At 42.4% G+C, this 25,251-nt stretch overlaps 1 protein-coding gene across 1 annotated transcript in view; it reads left to right on the top strand.

The window, feature by feature from the left end:
• MDN1 (midasin AAA ATPase 1) overlaps positions 1–25,251 on the top strand; it is a 1,255,339-nt gene that overhangs the window by 507,353 nt on the left and 722,735 nt on the right. The window contains 5 exon segments of the mRNA XM_053710546.1: positions 3,146–3,340; positions 3,560–3,768; positions 22,030–22,152; positions 22,525–22,722; positions 22,960–23,067. Coding sequence (XP_053566521.1) covers positions 3,146–3,340; positions 3,560–3,768; positions 22,030–22,152; positions 22,525–22,722; positions 22,960–23,067 — 833 coding nt within the window.

Genomic DNA, 25,251 nt, shown 5'->3' with positions numbered 1-25,251 from the left:
AACCATCAGGGGGAACAAGGAGTTCCCTAGCGATGGAAGAAGTAACCAAAATAATTCTTTGGGCGGAGTCTCACTCCTGCCACCTGTCTGCTATCCACATCCCAGGAGTGGAAAATTGGGAAGCGGATTTTCTGAGTCGGCAGACATTGCATCCGGGGGAGTGGGAACTCCATCCGGAAATCTTTGCCCAAGTCACTCACCTGGGGGGCATTCCAGACATGGATCTGATGGCCTCTCGTCAGAACTTCAAAGTTCCTTGCTACGGGGCCAGATCCAGGGATCCCAAGGCGGCTCTAGTGGATGCACTAGTAGCACCTTGGACCTTCAAACTAGCTTATGTGTTCCCGCCATTTCCTCTCATCCCCAGGCTGATAGCCAGGATCAAGCAGGAGAGGGCGTCGGTGATCTTGATAGCTCCTGCGTGGCCACGCAGGACTTGGTATGCAGATCTGGTGAATATGTCATCGGCTCCACCTTGGAAGCTACCTTTGAGACGAGACCTTCTTGTTCAGGGTCCGTTCGAACATCCGAATCTGGTTTCACTCCAGCTGACTGCTTGGAGATTGAACGCTTGATTTTATCGAAGCGAGGATTCTCAGATTCTGTTATCGATACTCTTGTTCAGGCCAGAAAGCCTGTGACTAGAAAGATTTACCACAAAATTTGGAAAAAATATATCTGTTGGTGTGAATCTAAAGGATTCCCTTGGGACAAGGTTAAGATTCCTAGGATTCTATCCTTCCTTCAAGAAGGATTGGAAAAAGGATTATCTGCAAGTTCCCTGAAGGGACAGATTTCTGCCTTGTCGGTATTACTTCACAAAAAGCTGGCAGCTGTGCCAGATGTTCAAGCCTTTGTTCAGGCTCTGGTTAGAATCAAGCCTGTTTACAAACCTTTGACTCCTCCTTGGAGTCTCAATTTAGTTCTTTCAGTTCTTCAGGGGGTTCCGTTTGAACCCTTACATTCCGTTGATATTAAGTTATTATCTTGGAAAGTTTTGTTTTTAGTTGCGATTTCTTCTGCTAGAAGAGTCTCAGAATTATCTGCTCTGCAGTGTTCTCCTCCTTATCTGGTGTTCCATGCAGATAAGGTGGTTTTACGTACTAAACCTGGTTTTCTTCCAAAAGTTGTTTCTAACAAAAACATTAACCAGGAGATTATCGTACCTTCTCTGTGTCCAAAACCAGTTTCAAAGAAGGAACGTTTGTTGCACAATTTGGATGTTGTTCGCGCTCTAAAATTCTATTTAGATGCTACAAAGGATTTTAGACAAACATCTTCCTTGTTTGTTGTTTATTCAGGTAAAAGGAGAGGTCAAAAAGCAACTTCTACCTCTCTCTCTTTTTGGATTAAAAGCATCATCAGATTGGCTTACGAGACTGCCGGAAGGCAGCCTCCCGAAAGAATCACAGCTCATTCCACTAGGGCTGTGGCTTCCACATGGGCCTTCAAGAACGAGGCTTCTGTTGATCAGATATGTAGGGCAGCGACTTGGTCTTCACTGCACACTTTTACCAAATTTTACAAGTTTGATACTTTTGCTTCTTCTGAGGCTATTTTTGGGAGAAAGGTTTTGCAAGCCGTGGTGCCTTCCATTTAGGTGACCTGATTTGCTCCCTCCCTTCATCCGTGTCCTAAAGCTTTGGTATTGGTTCCCACAAGTAAGGATGACGCCGTGGACCGGACACACCTATGTTGGAGAAAACAGAATTTATGTTTACCTGATAAATTTCTTTCTCCAACGGTGTGTCCGGTCCACGGCCCGCCCTGGTTTTTTTAATCAGGTCTGATATTTTATTTTCTTTAACTACAGTCACCACGGTACCATATGGTTTCTCCTATGCAAATATTCCTCCTTAACGTCGGTCGAATGACTGGGGTAGGCGGAGCCTAGGAGGGATCATGTGACCAGCTTTGCTGGGCTCTTTGCCATTTCCTGTTGGGGAAGAGAATATCCCACAAGTAAGGATGACGCCGTGGACCGGACACACCGTTGGAGAAAGAAATTTATCAGGTAAACATAAATTCTGTTTTTTTGATGCCATTTCTTCTACTCAGAGAGTATCTGAGTTTTCGGCATTACAATATGATTCTCCTTATCTTATTTTTCATGTGGATAAGGTGGTGTTGCGTACTAAACCTGGTTTTCTTCCTAAGGTTGTGTCAACCGAGAATATTAATCAGGAGCTTGTTCTTCCTTCTTTGTGTCCTAATCCTGTTTCTAAGAAGCAACGTTTGTTACATAATTTAGACGTAGTTCGTGCTTTAAAGTTTTATTTACAAGCGACTAAGGATTTTCGACAAACGTCTTCTCTGTTGTTTTTTCAGGGAAACGTAGGGGTCCGAAAGCTACGGCTACCTCTTTCTTTTTGGCTGAAGAGTATCATCCGTTTTGCATATGAGACTGCTGGATGGCAGCCTCCTGAACGACTTACGGCTCATTCCGCTAAGACTGTGGCTTCCTCATGGGCATTCAGAGATGATGCTTCTGTTGAGCAGATTTGCAAAGCTGCAACTTAGTCGTCTCTTCACACTTTTTCAAAATTTTACAAATTTGATACTTATGCCTCTGCTGAGGCTGCTTTTGGGAGGAAGGTTCTTCAAGCAGTGGTGCCTTCCGTTTAGGTTCCCTGTCTTGTCCCTCCCTTTTCATCCGTGTACTATAGCTTTGGTATTGTATCCCACAAGTAAGGATGAAATCCATGGACTCCTCGTATCTTTAAAAAGAAAAGAAAATTTTTGCTTACCTGATTAGTTTGTTTCTTTTTAGATACGATGAGTCCACGGCCCGCCCTGTTCTAATAAGAGAGGTTGTTAATTTTTGTTAAACTTCAGACACCTCTGCACCTTGGCTTTTCCTTTCTCTTCCTAACTTCGGTCGAATGACTGGAGTGGGAGGGAAGGGAGGAGCTATATATACAGCTCTGCTGTGGTGCTCTTTGCCGCCTCCTGCTGATCAGGAGGCGTAATCCCACAAGTAAGGATGAAATCCGTGGACTCATCATATCTAAAAAGAAACAAATTTATCAGGTAAGCATACATTTTCTTTTTATGAACTTTTTAGCATTGTTGTGAATGTTAATTTTTACTTTAACATGTGTTTTATTGACTGGTAAATGGAGAAATATATTATATCCTTGTATAGGTGCTACGTATTCTTCTGATTCTGCCCTGTCAGCTCGAAATGAGTGCATGAGGTTTTTGAGAGAGAAGCTCTCTTCATTAGTCAACACTACTGAAGATGTGGAGGCTGAGCTAAACATTTATGATCACACAATGCAAAAAAAAATAACTTGGACTCAAAGTTGTTTTGGAATTCCACCATTTTATATACCAAAAGGTAAGCACAAGCTAACAGATTCCGGGGAACTTATTTATTTTTTTTCATTTTGGCTACCACACAAGCAAATTGATCTATCCCTTTAATGCCACAGCATCATTAAACAATTGACAAATTGGCAGTCTAGATCATTTTCAAAAGCATGTTTCCTGTATATTTTTGTGAGGTAGCCTTTCCCATGCAAGAAAGGAGATTTATAATGTTTTTTCTTTCTTATAGGTCCATCTTTCCAGGAAAGCAGTGTGAGTGGTTATGCATTGGATGCAGGCACTACCTCCATGAATGCACAGAGACTGCTACGTGCATTACAACTAAACAAACCTATTCTTTTGGAGGGGTCACCAGGTGTGGGCAAAACCAGTCTGGTCACAGCATTAGCCAAGGCATCTGGAAACACTCTTGTTCGCATTAACCTATCAGAACAAACGGTATGAAACCATAATTATTATTTTAAGTCTCATGTCTTAGCTTACCCTTGTAGCACTCAATGAAAACTGGTCCCCTTTCATTAGGGTCTAGGTACAAGGCCAAATCCTGAAACCTTCCATTTCATATGAATGAGTCTCATCACCTTTCCTACATTATATAACCTTTATTTCTCCAACATTGGTGTGTCCGGTCCACGGCGTCATCCTTACTTGTGGGATATTCTCTTCCCCAACAGGAAATGGCAAAGAGTCCCAGCAAAGCTGGTCACATGATCCCTCCTAGGCTCCGCCCACCCCAGTCATTCTCTTTGCCGTTGCACAGGCAACATCTCCACGGAGATGGTTAAGAGTTTTTTGTAGTTTTATTCTTCTATCAAGTGTTTGTTATTTTAAAATAGTGCTGGTATGTACTATTTACTCTGAAACAGAAAAGGATGAAGATTTCTGTTTGTAAGAGGAAGATGATTTTTAGCAGACAGTAACTAAAATCGATTGCTGTTTCCACACAGGACTGTTGAGATGAAGTAACTTCAGTTGGGGGAAACAGTTAGCAGTCTTTTCTGCTTAAGGTATGACTAGCCATATTTCTAACAAGACCATGTAATGCTGGAAGGCTGTCATTTCCCCTCATGGGGACCGGTAAGCCATTTTTTTAGTTAAACATAAAAGAATAAAGGGCTTCAAAAAGGGCTTAAAAACTGGTAGACATTTTTCTGGGCTAAAACAATTGCTTTACTAGGCATATTATGCAGATTCTAACTAATTATTTGTATTATAATCTTGGGGAACGTTTAGAAAAACGGCAGGCACTGTGTTGGACACCTTTTTCAGATGGGGGCCTTTCTAGTTATAGACAGAGCCTCATTCTGGGACTGTATAGGGGTTAAATGTAAAAACGGCTCCGGTTCCGTTAATTTAAGGGTTAAAGCTCTGAAATTTGGTGTGCAATACTTTTAATGCTTTAAGACACTGTGGTGAAATTTTGGTGAATTTTGAACAATTCCTTCATACTTTTTCACATATTCAGTAATAAAGTGTTTTCAGTTTGAAATTTAAAGTGACAGTAACGGTTTTATTTTAAAACGTTTTTTGTGCTTTGTTGACAAGTTTAAGCCTGTTTAACATGTCTGTACCATCAGATAAGCTATGTTCTATATGTATGAAAGCCAATGTGTCTCCCCATTTAAATTTATGTGATAATTGTGCCATAGTGTCCAAACAAAGTAAGGACAGTAATGCAACAGATAATGATATTGCCCAAGATGATTCCTCAAATGAGGGGAGTAAACATGATACTACATCATCCCCTACTGTGTCTACACCAGTTATGCCCACACAGGAGGCCCCTAGTACATCTAGTGCGCCAATACTTATTACCATGCAACAATTAACGGCTGTAATGGATAACTCCATAGCAAATCTTTTATCCAAAATGCCTACTTATCAGAGAAAGTGCGATTGCTCTGTTTTAAACACTGAAGAGCAAGAGGACGCTGATGATAACTGTTCTGACATACCCTCACACCAATCTCAAGGGGCCATGAGGGAGGTTTTGTCTGATGGAGAAATTTCAGATTCAGGAAAAATTTCTCATCAAGCTGAACCTGATGTTGTGACATTTAAATTTAAATTAGAACATCTCCGCGCACTGCTTAAGGAGGTGTTACCTACTCTGGATGATTGTGACAATTTGGTCATTCCAGAGAAATTATGTAAGATGGACAAGTTCCTAGAGGTTCCGGTGCCCCCCGACGCTTTTCCTATACCCAAGTGGGTGGCGGACATAGTAAATAAAGAGTGGGAAAGGCCCGGCATACCTTTTGTTCCCCCCCCTATATTTAAGAAATTATTTCCTATAGTCGACCCCAGAAAGGACTTATGGCAGACAGTCCCCAAGGTCGAGGGGGCGGTTTCTACTCTAAACAAACGCACTACTATTCCTATCGAAGATAGTTGTGCTTTCAAAGATCCTATGGATAAGAAATTAGAGGGTTTGCTTAAAAAGATTTTTGTACAGCAAGGTTACCTTCTACAACCAATTTCATGCATTGTTCCTGTCACTACGGCAGCGTGTTTCTGGTTCGAGGAACTAGAAAAATCGCTCAGTAAAGAATCTTCGTATGAGGAGGTTATGGACAGAGTTCAAGCACTTAAATTGGCTAACTCTTTTGTTTTAGATGCCGCTTTGCAATTAGCTAGATTAGCGGCGAAAAATTCAGGGTTTGCTGTCGTGGCGCGCAGAGTGCTTTGGCTAAAGTCTTGGTCAGTGGATGTGTCTTCCAAGACAAAATTGCTTAACATTCCTTTCAAAGGTAAAACATTATTTGGACCTGATTTGAAAGAGATTATTTCAGACATCACTGGGGGAAAGGGCCACGCCCTCCCACAGGATAGGTCTTTTAAGGCTAATAATAAGCCTAATTTTCGTCCCTTTCGCAGAAACGGACCAGTCTCTAATTCTGTATCCTCTAAGCAAGAGGGTAATACTTCACAACCCAAACCAGCCTGGAAACCAATGCAAGGCTGGAACAAGGGTAAGCAGGCCAAGAAGCCTACCACTGCTACCAAAACAGCATGAAGGGATAGCCCCCGATCCGGGACCGGATCTAGTGGGGGGCAGACTTTCTCTCTTTGCTCAGGCTTGGGCAAGAGATGTTCAGGATCCTTGGGCGCTAGAAATAGTTTCTCAAGGTTATCTCCTGGAATTCAAGGAACTACCCCCAAGGGGAAGGTTCCACAGGTCTCAATTATCTTCAAACCAAATAAAGAGACAGGCATTCTTACATTGTGTAGAAGACCTGTTAAAGATGGGAGTGATACATCCAGTTCCAATAAGAGAACAAGGAATGGGATTTTATTCCAATCTGTTCATAGTTCCCAAAAAAGAGGGAACATTCAGACCAATTTTGGATCTAAAGATCCTAAACAAATTTCTCAGGGTACCATCGTTCAAAATGGAAACTATTCGAACGATCCTACCTACTATCCAGGAAAATCAATTTATGACTACCGTGGATTTAAAGGATGCGTACCTACATATTCCTATCCACAAGGAACATCATCAGTTCCTAAGGTTCGCTTTTCTGGACAAGCATTACCAGTTTATGGCACTTCCATTTGGATTAGCCACTGCTCCAAGGATTTTCACAAAGGTACTAGGGTCCCTTCTAGCGGTTCTAAGACCAAGGGGCATTGCAGTAGTACCTTACTTGGACGACATCCTGATTCAAGCGTCGTCCCTGTCAAAAGCAAAGGCTCATACGGACATCGTCCTAGCCTTTCTCAGATCTCACGGATGGAAGGTGAACAAAGAAAAAAGTTCTCTGTCCCCGTCAACAAGAGTTCCCTTCTTGGGAACAATAATAGATTCCTTAGAAATGAGGATTTTTCTGACAGAGGTCAGAAAATCAAAACTTCTAAGCTCTTGTCAAGTACTTCATTCTGTTCCTCGTCCTTCCATAGCGCAGTGCATGGAAGTAATAGGATTGATGGTTGCAACAATGGACATAGTTCCTTTTGCACGAATTCATCTAAGACCATTACAACTGTGCATGCTCAGACAGTGGAATGGGGATTATACAGACTTGTCTCCGACGATTCAAGTAGATCAAAAGACCAGAGATTCACTCCGTTGGTGGCTGACCCTGGACAATCTGTCCCAGGGAATGAGCTTCCGCAGACCAGAGTGGGTCATTGTCACGACCGACGCCAGCCTAGTGGGCTGGGGCGCGGTCTGGGAATCCCTGAAAGCTCAGGGTCTATGGTCTCGGGAAGAGTCTCTTCTCCCGATAAACATTCTGGAACTGAGAGCGATATTCAATGCTCTCAGAGCTTGGCCTCAACTAGCAAAGGCCAAATTCATAAGGTTTCAGTCAGACAACATGACGACCGTTGCATATATCAATCATCAGGGGGGAACAAGGACTTCCCTGGCAATGAAAGAAGTGACCAAGATAATTCAATGGGCGGAGGATCACTCCTGCCACTTGTCTGCGATCCACATCCCAGGAGTGGAAAATTGGGAAGCGGATTTCTCCAACATAGGTGTGTCCGGTCCACGGCGTCATCCTTACTTGTGGGGACACTCTCCTCCCCAACAGGAAATGGCAAAGAGCCCAGCAAAGCTGGTCACATGATCCCTCCTAGGCTCCGCCTACCCCAGTCATTCTCTTTGCCGTTGTACAGGCAACATCTCCACGGAGATGGCTTAGAGTTTTTTAGTGTTTAACTGTAGTTTTTCATTATTCAATCAAGAGTTTGTTATTTTCAAATAGTGCTGGTATGTACTATTTACTCAGAAACAGAAAAGAGATGAAGAATTCTGTTTGTATGAGGAAAATGATTTTAGCAACCGTAACTAAAATCCATGGCTGTTCCACACAGGACTGTTGAGAGCAATTAACTTCAGTTGGGGGAACAGTGTGCAGTCTCTTGCTGCTTGAGGTATGACACATTCTAACAAGACGATGTAATGCTGGAAGCTGTCATTTTCCCTATGGGATCCGGTAAGCCATTTTTATTAAGATAGTAAATAAGGGCTTCACAAGGGCTTATTAAGACTGTAGACTTTTTCTGGGCTAAATCGATTCATTATTAACACATATTTAGCCTTGAGGAATCATTTATTCTGGGTATTTTGATATGATTATATCGGCAGGCACTGTTTTTGACACCTTATTCTTTAGGGGCTTTCCCTAATCATAGTCAGAGCCTCATTTTCGCGCCGGTAATGGCGCACTTGTTTTTTGAGGACAGCATGGCATGCAGCTGCATGTGTGTGGAGCTCTGATACATAGAAAAGTCTTTCTGAAGGCATCATTTGGTATCGTATTCCCCTTTGGGCTTGGTTGGGTCTCAGCAAAGCAGATTCCAGGGACTGTAAAGGGGTTAAATATAAAAACGGCTCCGGTTCCGTTATTTTAAGGGTTAAAGCTTCCAAATTTGGTGTGCAATACTTTTAAGGCTTTAAGACACTGTGGTGAAATTTTGGTGAATTTTGAACAATTCCTTCATACTTTTTCGCAATTGCAGTAATAAAGTGTGTTTAGTTTAAAATTTAAAGTGACAGTAACGGTTTTATTTTAAAACGTTTTTTGTGCTTTGTTATCAAGTTTATGCCTGTTTAACATGTCTGAACTACCAGATAGATTGTGTTCTGAATGTGGGGAAATCAAGGTTCCTTCTCATTTAACTATATGTATTTTATGTCATAAAAAATTTAGTAAAAATGATGCCCAAGATGATTCCTCAAGTGAGGGGAGTAAGCATGGTACTGCATCATCCCCTACTTCGTCTACACCAGTCTTGCCCATACAGGAGGCCCCTAGTACATCTAGTGCGCCAATACTCCTTACTATGCAACATTTAACGGCTGTAATGGATAATTCTATCAAAAACATTTTAGCCAATATGCCCACTTATCAGCGAAAGCGCGACTGCTCTGTTTTAGAAAATTCTGTAGAGCATGAGAACGCTGATGATATGGTTTCTGAAGGGCCCCTACACCAGTCTGAGGGGGCCAGGGAGGTTTTGTCTGAGGGAGAAATTTCAGATTCAGGAAACATTTCTCAACAAGCTGAACCTGATGTGATTAATTTTAAATTTAAGTTGGAACATCTCCGCGCTCTGCTTAAGGAGGTGTTATCCAATTTGGATGATTGTGATTATCTGGTCATGCCAGAACCACTATGTAAAATAGAAAAGTTCTTAGAGGCCCCGGGGCCCCCCGAAGCTTTTCCTATATCCAAGCGGGTGGCGTACATTGTTAGTAAAGAATGGGACAGGCCCGGTATACCTTTAGTACCTTCCCCCATATTTATAAAATTGTTTTCCTATAGTCGACCCCAGAAAGGACTGATGGCAGACAGTCCCCAAGGTCGAGGGGGCGGTTTCTACTCTACACAAGCGCGCCACTATACCCATAGAAGATAGTTGTGCTTTCCAAGATCCTATGGATACAAAATTAGAAGGTCTGCTAAAGATGTTTGTTCAGCAAGGTTCCCTTCTACATCCAATTGCATGCATTGTCCCTGTCACTGCAGCCGCGTGTTTCTAGTTTGATGAGCTAGGAAAGGCGATTATTAGTAATTCTTCTGTTTATGAGGAGATTATGGACAGAATTCGTGCTCTTAAATTGGCTAATTCTTTCACCCTAGACGCCACCTTGCAATTGGCTAGGTTAGCGGCGAAAAAATTCTGGGTTTTGCTATTGTGGCGCAGAGCGCTTCGGTTAAAATCTTGGACAGCGGATGCGTCTTCCAAGAACAAATTGCTTGACATTCCTTTCAAGGGGAAAACACTCTTTGGCCCTGACTTGAAAGAGATTATCTCTGATATCACTGGGGGCAAGGGCCACGCCCTTCCTCGGGATAGGTCTTTTCAAGACCAAAAATAAACCTAAGTTTAAGCAGGAAGGTAATACTTCTCAAGCCAATCCAGCCTGGAGACCTATGCAAGGCTGGAACATAGGAAAGCAGGCCAGGAAACCTGCCACTGCTACCAAGACAGCATGAAATGCGGGCCCCCGATCCGGGACCGGATCTGGTGGGGGGCAGACTCTCTCTCTTCGCTCAGGCTGGGGCAAGAGATGTTCTGGATCCTTGGGCGTTAGAAATAGTCTCCCAAGGTTATTCTCTGGAGTTCAAGGGGCTTCCTCCTAGGGGGAGGTTCCACAGGTCTCAGTTGTCTTCAGACCACATAAGAAGACAGGCATTCTTACATTGGGTAAAAGACCTGCTAAAAATGGGAGTGATTCATCCTGTTCCATTAGGAGAACAAGGGATGGGGTTCTACTCCAATCTGTTCATAGTTCCCAAAAAAGAGGGAACGTTCAGACCAATCTTCGATCTCAAGATCTTGAACAAGTTTCTCAAGGTTCCATCGTTCAAGATGGAAACCATTCGAACACTTCTTCCTTCCATCCAGGAAGGTCAATTCATGACCAAGGTGGATTTCAAGGATGCGTATCTACATATTCCTATCCACAAGGAACATTATCGGTTCCTAAGGTTTGCATTCCTGGACAAGCATTTCCAGTTCGTGGCGTTTTCTTTCGGATTAGCCACTGCTCCTAGGTTTTTCTCATAGGTACTAGGGTCCCTTCTGGCGGTGCTAAGACCAAGGGGCATTGCTGTAGTACCTTACTTGGACGACATTCTGATTCGAGCGTCGTCCCTTCCTCAAGTATAGGCTCACACGGACATTGTCCTGGCCTTTCTCAGATCTCACGGATGGAAAGTGAACGTGGAAAAGAGTTCTCTATCTCCGTCAACGAGGGTTCCCTTCTTGGGAACTATAATAGACTCCTTAGAAATGAGGATTTTTCTGACAGAAGCCAGAAAAACAAAACTGCTAGACTCTTGTCGGATACTTCATTCCGTTCCTCTTCCTTCCATAGCGCAGGGCATGGAAGTGATAGGTTTGATGGTAGCGGCACTGGACATAGTTCCTTTTGTGCGCATTCATCTAAGACCATTACAACTGTTCATGCTCAGTCAGTGGAATGGGGACTATTCAGACTTGTCTCCGAAGATACAAGTAAATCAGAGGACCAGAGACTCATTCCGTTGGTGGCTGTCCCTGGACAACCTGTCACAAGGGATGACCTTCTGCAGACCAGAGTGGGTCATTGTCACGACCGACGCCAGTCTGATGGGCTGGGGCGCGGTCTGGGGATCCCTGAAAGCTCAGGGTCTTTGGTCTCGGGTAGACTCTCTTCTACCGATAAATATTCTGGAACTGAGAGCGATATTCAATGCTCTCAAAGCTTGGCCTCAGCTAGCGAGGGCCAAGTTCATACATCAACCATCAGGGGGGAACAAGGAGTTCCCTAGCGATGGAAGAAGTGACCAAAATCATTCTATGGGCGGAGTCTCACTCCTGCCACCTGTCTGCTATCCACATCCCAGGAGTGGAAAATTGGGAAGCGGATTTTCTGAGTCGTCAGACATTGCATCCGGGGGAGTGGGAACTCCATCCGGAAATCTTTGCCCAAGTCACTCAACCGTGGGGCATTCCAGACATGGATCTGATGACCTCTCGTCAGAACTTTAGAGTTCCTTACTACGGGTACAGATCCAGGGATCCCAAGGCGGCTCTAGTGGATGCACTAGTAGCACCTTGGACCTTCAAACTAGCTTATGTGTTCCCGCCGTTTCCTCTCATCCCCAGGCTGGTAGCCAGGATCAATCAGGAGAGGGCGTCGGTGATTTTGATAGCTCCTGCGTGGCCACGCAGGACTTGGTATGCAGATCTGGTGAATACGTCATCGGCTCCACCATGGAAGCTACCTTTGAGACGAGACCTTCTTGTTCTAGGTCCGTTCGACCCACTCCAGCTGACTGCTTGGAGATTGAACGCTTGATCTTATCAAAGCGAGGGTTCTCAGATTCTGTTATTAATACTCTTGTTCAGGCCTGAAAGCCTGTAACCAGAAAAATTACCACATAATTTGGTATATCTGTTGGTGTGAATCTGCAGGATTCCTTTGGGACAAGGTTAAGATTCCTAAGAGTCTATCCTTCCTTCGAGAAGGATTGGAAAAAGGATTATCTGCAAGTTCCTTGATGGGACAGATTTCTGCCTTGTCCGTGTTACTTCACAAAAAGCTGGCAGCTGTGCCAGATGTTCTAGCCTTTGTTCAGGCTCTGGTTAGAATCAAGCCTGTTTACAAAATTTTTGACTCCTACTTGGAGTCTCAACCTAGTTCTTTCAGTTCTTCAGGGGGTTCCGTTTGAACCCTTACATTCCGTTGATATTAAGTTATTATCTTGGAAAGTTTGTTTTTGGTTGCTATTTCTTCTGCTAGAAGAGTTTCAGAATTATCTGCTCTGCAGTGTTCTTCTCCTTATCTGGAGTTCCATGCAGATAAGGTGGTTTTCCGTACTAAACCTGGTTTTCTTCCAAAAGTTGTTTCTAACAAAGACATTAACCAGGAGATAGTTGTACCTTTCTTTGTGTCCTAATCCAGTTTCAAAGAAGGAACGTTTGTTGCACAACTTGAATGTAGTTCGTGCTCTCAAATTTTACTTAGCAGCTACTAAGGATTTCAGACAAACTTTGTCTTTGTTTGTTGTTTATTCTGGTAAACGGAGAGGTCAAAAAGCAACTTCTACCTCTCTCTCCTTCTGGATTAAAAGCATTATCCGATTGGCTTATGAGACTGCCGGACGGCAGCCTCCTGAAAGAATCACAGCTCACTCCACTAGGGCTGTGGCTTCCACATGGGCCTTCAAGAACGAGGCTTCTGTTGATCAGATATGTAGGGCAGCGACTTGGTCTTCTCTGCACACTTTTTCCAAATTTTACAAGTTTGATACTTTTGCTTCTTCTGAGGCTATTTTTGGGAGAAGGGTTTTGCAAGCCGTGGTGCCTTCCATTTAGGTGACCTGATTTGCTCCCTCCCTTCATCCGTGTCCTAAAGCTTTGGTATTGGTTCCCACAAGTAAGGATGACGCCGTGGACCGGACACACCTATGTTGGAGAAAACAGAATTTATGTTTACCTGATAAATTTCTTTCTCCAACGGTGTGTCCGGTCCACGGCCCGCCCTGGTTTTTTTAATCAGGTCTGATAATTTATTTTCTTTAACTACAGTCACCACGGTACCATATGGTTTCTCCTATGCAAATATTCCTCCTTAACGTCGGTCGAATGACTGGGGTAGGCGGAGCCTAGGAGGGATCATGTGACCAGCTTTGCTGGGCTCTTTGCCATTTCCTGTTGGGGAGGAGAGTGTCCCCACAAGTAAGGATGACGCCGTGGACCGGACACACCGTTGGAGAAAGAAATTTATCAGGTAAACATAAATTCTGTTTTTCTGAGTCGTCAGACATTCCATCCGGGGGAGTGGGAACTCCATCCGGAAATCTTTGCCCAAATAACTCAATTATGGGGCATTCCAGACATGGATCTGATGGCGTCTCGTCAGAACTTCAAGGTTCCTTGCTACGGGTCCAGATCCAGGGATCCCAAGGCGACCCTAGTAGATGCACTAGTAGCACCTTGGACCTTCAACCTAGCTTATGTATTCCCACCGTTTCCTCTCATCCCCAGGCTGGTAGCCAGGATCAATCAGGAGAGGGCCTCGGTGATCTTGATAGCTCCTGCGTGGCCACGCAGGACTTGGTATGCAGACCTGGTGAATATGTCATCGGCTCCACCATGGAAGCTACCTTTGAGACAGGACCTTCTTGTTCAGGGTCCATTCGAACATCCGAATCTGGTTTCCCTCCAACTGACGGCTTGGAGATTGAACGCTTGATTTTATCAAAGCGTGGGTTTTCAGATTCTGTAATAGATACTCTGATTCAGGCTAGAAAGCCTGTAACTAGAAAAATTTACCATAAAATATGGAAAAAATATATCTGTTGGTGTGAATCTAAAGGATTCCCATGGAACAAGATAAAAATTCCTAAGATTCTATCCTTTCTACAAGAAGGTTTGGAGAAAGGATTATCTGCAAGTTCTCTGAAGGGACAGATCTCTGCTTTATCTGTTTTACTTCACAAAAGACTGGCAGCTGTGCCAGATGTTCAAGCATTTGTTCAGGCTCTGGTTAGGATCAAGCCTGTTTACAGACCTTTGACTCCTCCCTGGAGTCTAAATCTAGTTCTTTCAGTTCTTCAAGGGGTTCCGTTTGAACCCTTACATTCCGTAGATATTAAGTTATTATCTTGGAAAGTTTTGTTTTTGGTTGCAATTTCTTCTGCTAGAAGAGTTTCAGAGTTATCTGCTCTGCAGTGTTCTCCGCCCTATCTGGTGTTCCATGCAGATAAGGTGGTTTTGCGTACTAAGCCTGGTTTTCTTCCGAAAGTTGTTTCCAACAAAAATATTAACCAGGAGATAGTTGTACCTTCTTTGTGTCCGAATCCAGTTTCAAAGAAGGAAAGTTTGTTACACAATTTGGACGTAGTCCGTGCTCTAAAATTCTATTTAGAGGCTACTAAAGATTTCAGACAAACATCTTCCTTGTTTGTTGTTTATTCTGGTAAAAGGAGAGGTCAAAAAGCGACTTCTACCTCTCTTTCCTTTTGGCTTAAAAGCATTATCCGATTGGCTTATGAGACTGCCGGACGGCAGCCTCCTGAAAGAATCACAGCTCACTCCAATAGGGCTGTGGCTTCCACATGGGCCTTCAAGAACGAGGCTTCTGTTGACCAGATATGTAAGGCAGCGACTTGGTCTTCACTGCACACTTTTGCCAAATTTTACAAATTTGATACTTTTGCTTCTTCGGAGGCTATTTTTGGGAGAAAGGTTTTGCAAGCCGTGGTGCCTTCCATTTAGGTGACCTGATTTGCTCCCTCCCTTCATCCGTGTCCTAAAGCTTTGGTATTGGTTCCCACAAGTAAGGATGACGCCGTGGACCGGACACACCAATGTTTGAGAAAACAGAATTTATGCTTACCTGATAAATTACTTTCTCCAACGGTGTGTCCGGTCCACGGCCCGCCCTGGTTTTTTAATCAGGTCTGATGAATTATTTTCTCTAACTACAGTCACCACGGTATCATATGGTTTCTCCTATATATATTTCCTCCTGTCCGTCGGTCGAATGACTGGGGTGGGCGGAGCCTAGGAGGGATCATGTGACCAGCTTTGCTGGGACTCTTTGCCATTTCCTGTTGGGGAAGAGAATATCCCACAAGTAAGGATGACGCCGTGGACCGGACACACCGTTGGAGAAAGTAATTTATCAGGTAAGCATAAATTCTGTTTTATTGTGTTATTGCTATTTAGGTAAGCACATGTATAATATGCAGTTTGGGATGTTTTTTATTTAGTGTGTTTATGTAAATTAAACATTTTTATTGGATTTGTCAAATGTACATCGTATTAGTAGCTAAAATATTTAGAGCTATAACAACGGATTAACAGTGGTAACATTCAACAACGGAAATGTATAACAAGTAGATGTTTTACCTCATGCTAATGATTTAGTACTACCAAAAACATAATTTAGTTAAGAACTTACCTGATAAATTCATTTCTTTCATATTGGCAAGAGTCCATGAGCTAGTGACGTATGGGATATACAATCCTATCAAGAGGGGCAAAGTTTCCCTAACCTCAAAAATGCCTATAAATACACCCCTCACCAAACCCACAATTCAGTTTAACGAATAGCCAAGTAGTGGGGTGATAATATAAGGAGTAAAAAAAGCATACAAAAAGAGGAGTTGAAAATAAAATTGTGCTTTTATACATAAATCATAACCACCAAAAAAAGGGTGGGTCTCATGGACTCTTGCTAATATGAAATAAATTAATTTATCAGGTAAGTTCTTACATAAATTATGTTTTCTTTCACTTAATTGGCAAGAGTCCATGAGCTAGTGACGTATGGGTTTGAAATGCCCAAGATGTGGAAGACGACAGAAAAGTCACTAGAAAGGGAGGGATAAAATTAAAAACAGCTATTTCTGCTGAAAAAATAAAATCCACAAAAAAAATAGTGTCTCATAAATTTCACATAAATTTCACATAAATTTCACATAAATTTCAAGATAAAAACTTAAATCCTAAGCAGAAGAAGCAAACTGAGACAGCTGCCTGAAGAACTGCAAATACATCAAAATGGTAAAATTGTAGTAAATGTATGCAAAGAAGACCACGTTGCTGCTTTACAAATCTGATCAACCGAAGCTTCATTCTTAAAAGCCCAAGAAATGGCGACTGATCTAGTAGAATGAGCTGTAATTCTCTGAGGCGGAGACTGTCCCGCCTCCAAATAAGCCTTGAGTGTCAAACGCTTTGATCAAGATGCCAAAGAAATGGCAGAGGCTTTGTGACCTTTCCTAGGACAAGAAAAAATACAGACTAGAAGTCTTCCTGAAATCTTTAGTAGCTTCGACATATTTCAAAGCTCTTACAACATCCAAAGAATGTAAAGATCTTTCAAGAGTATTGTTAGAATTAGGACAAAAGGAAGGAACAACAATTTCCCTACTAATGTTGTTAGAATTCACAACCTTAGGAAGAAATTTAAACAAAATCCGCAATACAGCTTTATCCTGATGGAAAATCAGAAAGAGAGAACAGGGTCACAGTGTGGCTCCTTTATTCCTTGATAGGATCCAGGGTTAATATCCTCTGAAGGTTTTTTTTTTGAACAGTTGGGGTTAATTAATCAGTGTATTAATTATTTACATGCTGCTTTGTGTGATTTTTTTTTTTCCTGGGCTGATGGACTCTGTTTTTGGCTGGATCAAACCGGTTTCACTTTAGTTTTTAAAAGTGTTGCACCGCTCCTATTACTTGCTGTACTTGTAATAACAGGTAAAGTACTGTCTTGCACTCCATGTGACCGGGTGTGGTCTACATTAATTTCCTCCATTCCAGGTGAGACTTGAACCTGAGGAGAGCGTTTTCTCTCTTAACTGTCTCAGTCTAGGAGGTGGTGAGTGCCCCAGCCATTGTTAGTATCAAGGTGCAGTTTTCTATAATAAAAAAACGTTATTTGTGTCCTCCTGTGGGTATAACCTGAGCTATGGAGGACTCCGACATGTTAGAAGGTACTCCTTCTGTACTAAATCATACCGGTTTATATTGTGAGGAGGCCATGGTTTTCCCGCCCACTCAATTATGTTCCACATGCCTTAACATCGTTATAAAGCCTAAGAAGGGAGACAAGCCTGCTAAAGCTCTTAGTCCCTCTGAGCCGTCTACCTCTTGGCGTCCCGTGAGATTACTACCCTTGCTACATTATCCACTCCACATGCTGTACCCTGTAGCACATCTAATCCTCCATCCAGAGGGGGCTTTCTTACTGTGGACTTTGCCGCGCAGTTACATACGGCGGTGTCTGCGGCCCTCAGTGCATTTCCTTGCTCTAACAAATGCAAGAGAAGGGTTAAACATAGCTCTCCTGACTTGAAGTCATCTAAATATTTTTTGGATTTAGCTATTATGTACCAGTTATCCGATGATGAGTTAACCTCTGTAGCTTCAGAGGGTGAACTTTCTGGGTCGGAGTCCTTAGCGTCTAAGCCTCCTGCTGCGGAGGTACCGTCCTTTAGATATAAAATTGAGCATGTGCGTTTTTTATTAAAGGAGGTTCTGTCTACTTTAGAGGTTCCAGAGGCCGTGCTGCCTGAAGAACCTATGATCCCTAAATTAGACAGAGTTTACGAGGACAGGAAAGTTCCTTTTTCCTGTTCCGGTTAAGATGGCGAACATTATTAAGAACGAATAGGAAAGAATTGGTTCTTCCTTTTCTTCCTCGTCTACTTTTAAAAACTGGATTTGTGGGGATCCATTCATAAAGTGGATGGTGCTATCTCTACGCTTGCTAAACATACTACTATACCTCTTGAAGATAGTTCTTTGTTCAGAGAGCCGATGGATAAGAAAATTGAAATCTTTCTGAGAAAGATGTTTCAACACAGGATTTTTGTTTCAACCAGCGGCTGCAGTTGCCGCGGTTGCCAGAGTGGCTACTTACTGGTGCGACTCTTTGTCGGAACTCATTGAGGTGGAGTCTCCCCTCGAAGATATTCAAGACAGAATTAAAGCTCTGCAAATTGCTAATTCTTTTATCTGTGATGCGAACATGCAAATTATTCGCATAAATACAAAGGACTCTGGCTTTGCGGTCCTAGCCCGCCGTGCGCTCTGAAGTCTTGGTCTGCGGATATGACTTCTAAGTCCAGACTCCTTTCTCTTCCCTTCAAGGGAAAGATATTATTTGGTCCAGGCCTGGACTCCATTATTTCTATGGTTACCGGAGGCAAGGGTGCCTTCCTACCACAGTCTAAGGGATGACAATCTTCTAATTTTTGTTCTGACAAATCCCCAACAGCAATCCTCCAAGCCCAAGCTACCCAACAGTACTTGGAAGCCGACTCAGTCCTGAAATAAATCCAAGCAGAATAAGAAGCCTGTCGAAATCAGATCGGCATGAAGGGGCGGCCCCCGATCCGGGATCGGATTGTGAAGGGGGCATACTGTGTCTTTTTTTCCAAACGCCTGGTTCAAGGATGTACAGGATCTGTGGGTCCTGGAGGTGGTATCTCAGGGATACAAGATAGGCTTCAAATCTCATACACCGAGGGGCAGATTCCTTCTCTCGAATCTGTCTACCTGACCAGAAGAGAGGGATGCCTTTCTAGGGTGCGTTTAGGAGTTATCCTTTTCAGGAGTTGTTGTCCCGGTGCCTATCAAAGAAAGAGGTTTGGGGTTTTATTCCAACTTTTTCATGGTCCCAAAGGAGGAGGGAACTTTCCGCCCAATTCTGGACCTAAAGTGCTTAACAAATTTGTCAGTGTACCTTCCTTCAAGATGGAGACTATAAGGTCCTTCCTTTAATTCAGGAAGGCCAGTTTATGACCAATATAAATCTGAAGGACACTTAACCTCATGTTCCAATCCACAGGGAACACTTTCAGTTCCTGAGGTTTGGATTCCTGGACCAGCACTTCTAGTTCATTGCCCTTCAGTTTGGCCTAGCTACTGCTCCAAGGATCTTTATGAAGGTTCTGGGGGCTCTTCTAGCCTTTCCAGAACTTAGGGTATTGCAGTAGCCCCATACTTGGACGATATTCTGGTGCAAGCAACATCCTTCTGTCTTGCGGGAGAATTATTGGATTCCCTTCTCAGTCTTCTTCGATCACATGGATGGAAGATAAACTTGGAAAAGAGTTCTCTTATCCCAATTACCAGGGTGGATTCACTGGGTACTATAATAGACTCCATATCCATGAGGATATTTCTAACAGACCAGAGACTTCTGCATATCTTGCTCTCCGGACCTCCTTGAGTCCCTCTGTGGCTCAGTGTATGGAGGTGATTGGTCTCATGGTGTCCTGCATGACATAATTCCTTTTGCCAGGTTCCGTGTCTGACCTTTAGAGCTTTGCATGCTGATGCTGTGGGACGGGGATCCTTCTGATCTCTTTCAACAGATTGTATTAGACAGCCAGGTAAGAGAATTGCTCTCTTGATGGCTCTGTCCAGATCATCTGTCCCGAGGGACATGCTTCTTAAGACCATCCTAGGAGCTTGTGACTACAGACGCAAACCTATCCGGATGAGGAGCTGTTTGTGGTGCCAGAAATGATCAGGGTTTGTGGAATCAGCAGGAGTCCTCCCTCCCGATCAATATTTTGGAACTACAGGCAATCTTGAAGGCTTGGCCACTTCTGGGTTCGTCCCAGTTTATCAGATTCCAAATCAGGCAATATAACCTTGGTGGCTTACATCAACCATCAGGGGGGAACGAGAAGTTCCTTGGCGATGAAGGAAGTATCTCAGATTCTGGAGTGGGCGAAGGCCCACAGCTGTTTGCTGTCAGCGAACCACATTCCGGGTGTGGACAACTGGTAGGCGGATTTTCTCAGCAGGCAATCCTTCCATCCAGGCGAATGGTCTCTCCATCCCGAGGTGTTTACAGAGATTTGCAGTAAGTGGTGAACGCTGGAGATAGATCTCATGGCGTCCTGTCTCAATACCAAGCAACACAGGTATGGGTCGAGGTAGAGGAATCCCCAAGCGGATCTAATAGATGCACTAGCAGTGCCCTGGAGGTTCAAACTCATATTTTTCCTCCATTACTGTTTCTTCCTCGAGTGGTGGTCCGCATCAAGCAGGAGCAGGTATCGGTAATCCTGATTGCTCCATTGTGGCCGTGAAGGACGTGGTTCGCAGATCTAGCAGGATGTCCTCATCTCCTCCGTGGAAGTTAACTTGTCGCAGAGACCTGCTGATACAAGGTCCATTTGTTAATCAAATCTAGATTCTCTGAGGCTGGCTGCGTGGAGTTTGAATGCTTAGTCTTAGCCTAGAGAGGTTTCTCTGAGTGTCCGATACTCTTATTCAAGCTCGTAAACCATTTACTCAGCGTATCTACCACCGACTTCCTCTGTTTGTTGTCTATTCGGGGAAGCGTAAGGGGCAGAAGGCTACTTCGACTTCCCTATCTTATTGGTTAAGGAGTGTCGTCTGCTTAGCTAATGAGACAGCTGGACATCATCCTCCTGAGAGGATTATGGCTTATTCCACTAGAGCATTGGCTTCCTCTTGGGCCTTTAAGAACAAGACCTCTATGGATCAGATTTGTAAGGCGGCTACCTGGTCCTCCTTACATACTTTTTCAAAATGTTACAAGTTTGATGTTTTTGCTTCGACTGAAGCAGCTTTCGGGAGAAAAGTTTTGCAGGTTGTGGTGCCCTCAGAATAGGGTCCGCCTCCTCCTCTTTGTTCCCTCCCGTTATTCAGTCAGTATCCTCTGGAGCTTGGGTATAGTTTTCCCAATAGTAATGAATGAAGCTGTGGACTCTCCCTATCTTAGGAAGGAAAACCTAATTTATGCTTGCCAGATAAATTCCTTTCCTTCCAGATAGGAAGAGTCCACGACGGCCCCCACCCGTTTTTTCATGTCTATGGGCGGTCCCCTATTATTTATTTTATTCTTCTGGCACCATTTATACCCTAATGTTTCTCCTACTTTTCCTTGTTCCCTCGGCAGAATGACTGGGGTAAGGAGGAAGTGGGAGGGATATTTAAGCCTTTGGCTGGGTTGTCTTTGCCTCCTCCTGATGGCCAGGTGTTCCCAACAGTAAGTAATGAAGCCGTGGACTCTCCCTATCCGGAAGGAAAGGAATTTATCTGGTAAGCATAAATTGTTTTTCTTCATAAATATCTTGACAGGAAAAAAGAATGGTGTCTTGCTTAAATAATATTTGATATTCTAAGATATTGAAAGACCATATTTTCACTCCATCTTGTCTTATGAAGTAATGAAATCCTATATATTATTGGAGGAGCTATGTAAGACAGCAGTTTGGAGTTGCCATTTAAAAAAAAAAAAAAAAAATACTAGTTTTTTTTTATCTGTGCCTCTACTGAGGCAAATTTAACAGATACCACCATTCTGTGCTGGCTTCTAACTAAACTAACTTTTGTGGTGAGTGCTATTAGGGTGAGCTGAGATATAAACAGAAATCAAATAACTTAGCCATTCTATCTGTGTCTCTGTATCACTTACCACGTTTTCCTGCTTTTAGTTGGGAACAAATATTATATACCCACCTGAAAAGGGAAGGTCATTGTTTTTTTGTTTTGTTTTTTGTTTTCATTTAACAGGGACCAGTGTCCATTGCCGAGTGCTACATAGGGAACTTAGCCGAAATTTTTTTCCCATTGTTAGTACTACAATATTTTTGGATCTTTTTGTTACCACTCTTTTTTTAGGCGCTTTTTGGACTGTCATAATATTGTTTCCTGTATGCGTTTGACATAATACTGTTTTGTCTTATTTTAAAGGATGTGACAGATTTGTTTGGTACAGATCTGCCTGTTGAAGGAGGAAAGGGAGGAGAGTTTGCCTGGCGAGATGGGCCTCTTCTTTCTGCTTTGAAATCTGGGCACTGGATTGTACTAGATGAAGTATGTAACTTAAATGACTCTCTAACTAGCAAAATACTGGTTTAAATAAGATTTTTGTATTTAGTTGTTTTTAGATTATTTTTTTTTTAATGCAAAATCTTAAATTACAATTAACTTATTTTACCATTGGGATTAGATTATATTTCTGTTTTGTGTGCCATAGTTTATTAAAACTTCAGACAAGAGATCATTACTGTTATCCTTAGCCATCGAATTGCTGCAGATTTATATATTTTGGATGTGGTATGCTCATATGTAATTAAAGGAACATGATACACAAACAAAATCTCTGTTCTGAGATATGTGCTCAGGTTATATGTTCCTTCTCTCATTTTACTGTACTGGTTTAATGACACTTGTCTTATTACATAGCTGAATCTTGCTTCCCAATCGGTGCTGGAAGGGCTGAATGCTTGCTTTGACCATCGTGCAGAGGTTTACATCCCAGAACTAGGGATGAGTTTTCCTGTACAACACAAGAAGACTAAAATCTTTGGATGCCAGAATCCTTTTCACCAAGGTGGAGGCAGAAAGGGACTCCCGCGATCTTTCTTGAACAGATTCACACTTGTAACTATATATGATTATTTTTTTTCTGTGTTTTGCATCTGTTTAAATTCTTTAATGTTGAATTTCTATAAACATTTAATACAATGCATATACTTTTAGGAAACGCCCTTTTTTATTTTCTATTGCTGCTTCAGCTTTTTTATCCTTTTAATTGTTTAATACTGCATTTTGGTTTATCTAATTGTGGTGTTTTTAAATGAATTAATTTAATATTTCTGTGCATTTTTCCCCCCTCAGGTGTATGTGGATCAGCTTTCCACATCTGATATGGAATTCATCGCAAACACCCTCTTTCCAGCCATCGACAAAATTGTTATTGCTAAAATGGTTGCCTTCAACAACCAGGTATAGTGGTTAGCAATGTGCTCAGTACTTAAGGGAATAATGTCTGGAGTTGCATTATTTTTCCTACTTAGTGTTTCATTTTATGGTGTGTGTGTATATATGTGTGTGTGTATGTATGTGTGTGTGTGTGTGTATATATATATATATATATATATATATATATATATATATATATATATATATATATATATATATATATATATATATTATAAATAAAATTATAATAAATGTGTTAAACTTTAGAGCAAGCTGCGTTTGCCGTTTAAGGTTACTTTTTTTATTAAAGGGACATGAAACACAACATTTCTCTTTCATGATTTAAATAGAGCATACAATTTCTTTCCTACGACATGGAGAGTCTACATCGTCATTCCAATTACTAGTGGGATATTCAACTCCTGGCCAGCAGGAGGAGGCAAAGAGCACCTCAGCGAAGCTGTTAAGTGTAACTGCCTTACCCATAACCATCAGTCATTCTCTTTGCCTCTGTCAATGGAAGTTGTGCCAAGTTGGTGACTGAAGATTTTAATCCTTTTATGGGTACTTTTCCCTGCAAGCAAGGATTGTGGTCTAGCTGTGTCCATGTCAATCTCTTGAGTTAGAGTAGTGATGGCTTTTAGCAGTTAAAAGGCGGCGAGGAAGTGTTTGCTTTACTTTTAACACTTTGCTACCCCTTTGTAGAAAGCCAGAGTTGGTTGCTCTGTTATTTCTCTTGTTAAGTGTGTTCAGTCCACGGGTCATCCTTACTTATGGGATATATTCTCCTTCCCAACAGGAAGTTGCAAGAGCATCATCCAAGCAGAGCTGCTATATAGCTCCTCCCCTCACATGTCATATCCAGTCATTCTCTTGCAACCCTCAACAAAGGAGGTCGCGAGAGGAGCTGGAGTTTTTACTTAACTATTCTTCAATCAAAAGTTTGTTATTTTAAATGGCACCGGAGTGTGCTGTTTTTCTATCTCAGGCAGTATTTGGAAGAAGAAACTGCCTGCGTTTTTTTTCTATGATCTTAGCAGGCGTATCTAAGATCCACTGGCAGTTCTCGACATTCTGAGGAGTGGGGTAACTTCAGAAACTGGGAATAGCATGCGGGGTCCTCCGCAAATGAGGTATGTGCAGTACATTATTTTCTGGGAATGGAATTGACTAAGAATATGCTGCTGTTACCGTATGATGTAAGTACAGCCTTAAATGCAGTAGTGGCAACTGGTATCAGGCTGATAAATGTAAGCGCAGTCAAGTTATTTTCTAGGGACTAGAATTTGACTGAGAAAATACTGTTAAAACTGAAATAATACTTAAGCCTTATCTGCAGTGGTAGCGACTGGTAGCAGGCTTAGTGATAACTTTGCATGACATTGGAAAATGTTTTTTTATAAAACGTTTACTGGCATGTTATTCGTTTTTGTGAGGTACTTTGGTGATAAATCTCTTTGGGCATGATTTTTTTCCACATGGCTGACATATATTTTCTGCATGGAAACCGTTATATCAGGGCTCCCACTGTTGTGATAGGAGTGGGAGGGACCTTGTTTTAGCGCCATGTTGCGCAGTTATAATTCTAGCACAGTCTTCCTGCTTCTTCCTCCTTGATCCAGGACGTCTCTAGAGAGCTCAGGGGTCTGGAAAATTCATTTTTGAGGGAGGTAATCAGTCACAGCAGATCTGTGACAGTGTGCTTGACTGTGATTAAAAGAGTTAAATCTTAATTGATATCAGTTTTATCCGTTTTGGGTATTGAGGGGTTAATCATCCTTTTGCTAATGGGTGCAATCCCCTGCTAATATTACACTTCTTGTTAAGAATTGTTTAATTATATCTGTATTTTTGAAGCGCTGCAGCGTTTTTTTATATTGCTTGTAAACTTATTGAAAGTGATTTCCAAGCTTGCTATTTTCATTGCTAAGTCTGTTTAAACATGTCTGATTCAGAGGAAACTGTTTGTTCATCATGTTCAAAAGCCAATGTGGAGCCCAATAGAACGATGTGTACCAATTGTATTGATATTGCTTTGAATAAAAGTCAATCTGTACCGATAGAGAAACTATCACCAGACAACGAGGGGGAAGTTATGCCGCCTAACTCTCCTCACGTGTCAGTACCTGCGTCTCCCGCTCGGGAGATGCGTAGGATTGAGACGCCAAGTACATCTAGGCCCTTACAAATCACTTTACATGATATGGC

The sequence above is a fragment of the Bombina bombina genome, chromosome 4, assembly GCF_027579735.1.
Source record: "Bombina bombina isolate aBomBom1 chromosome 4, aBomBom1.pri, whole genome shotgun sequence".
NCBI classification, from domain to species: domain Eukaryota; kingdom Metazoa; phylum Chordata; class Amphibia; order Anura; family Bombinatoridae; genus Bombina; species Bombina bombina.
Note: the sequence above shows the minus strand (reverse complement) of the source record. Positions and strands in the feature narration are given on the sequence as shown.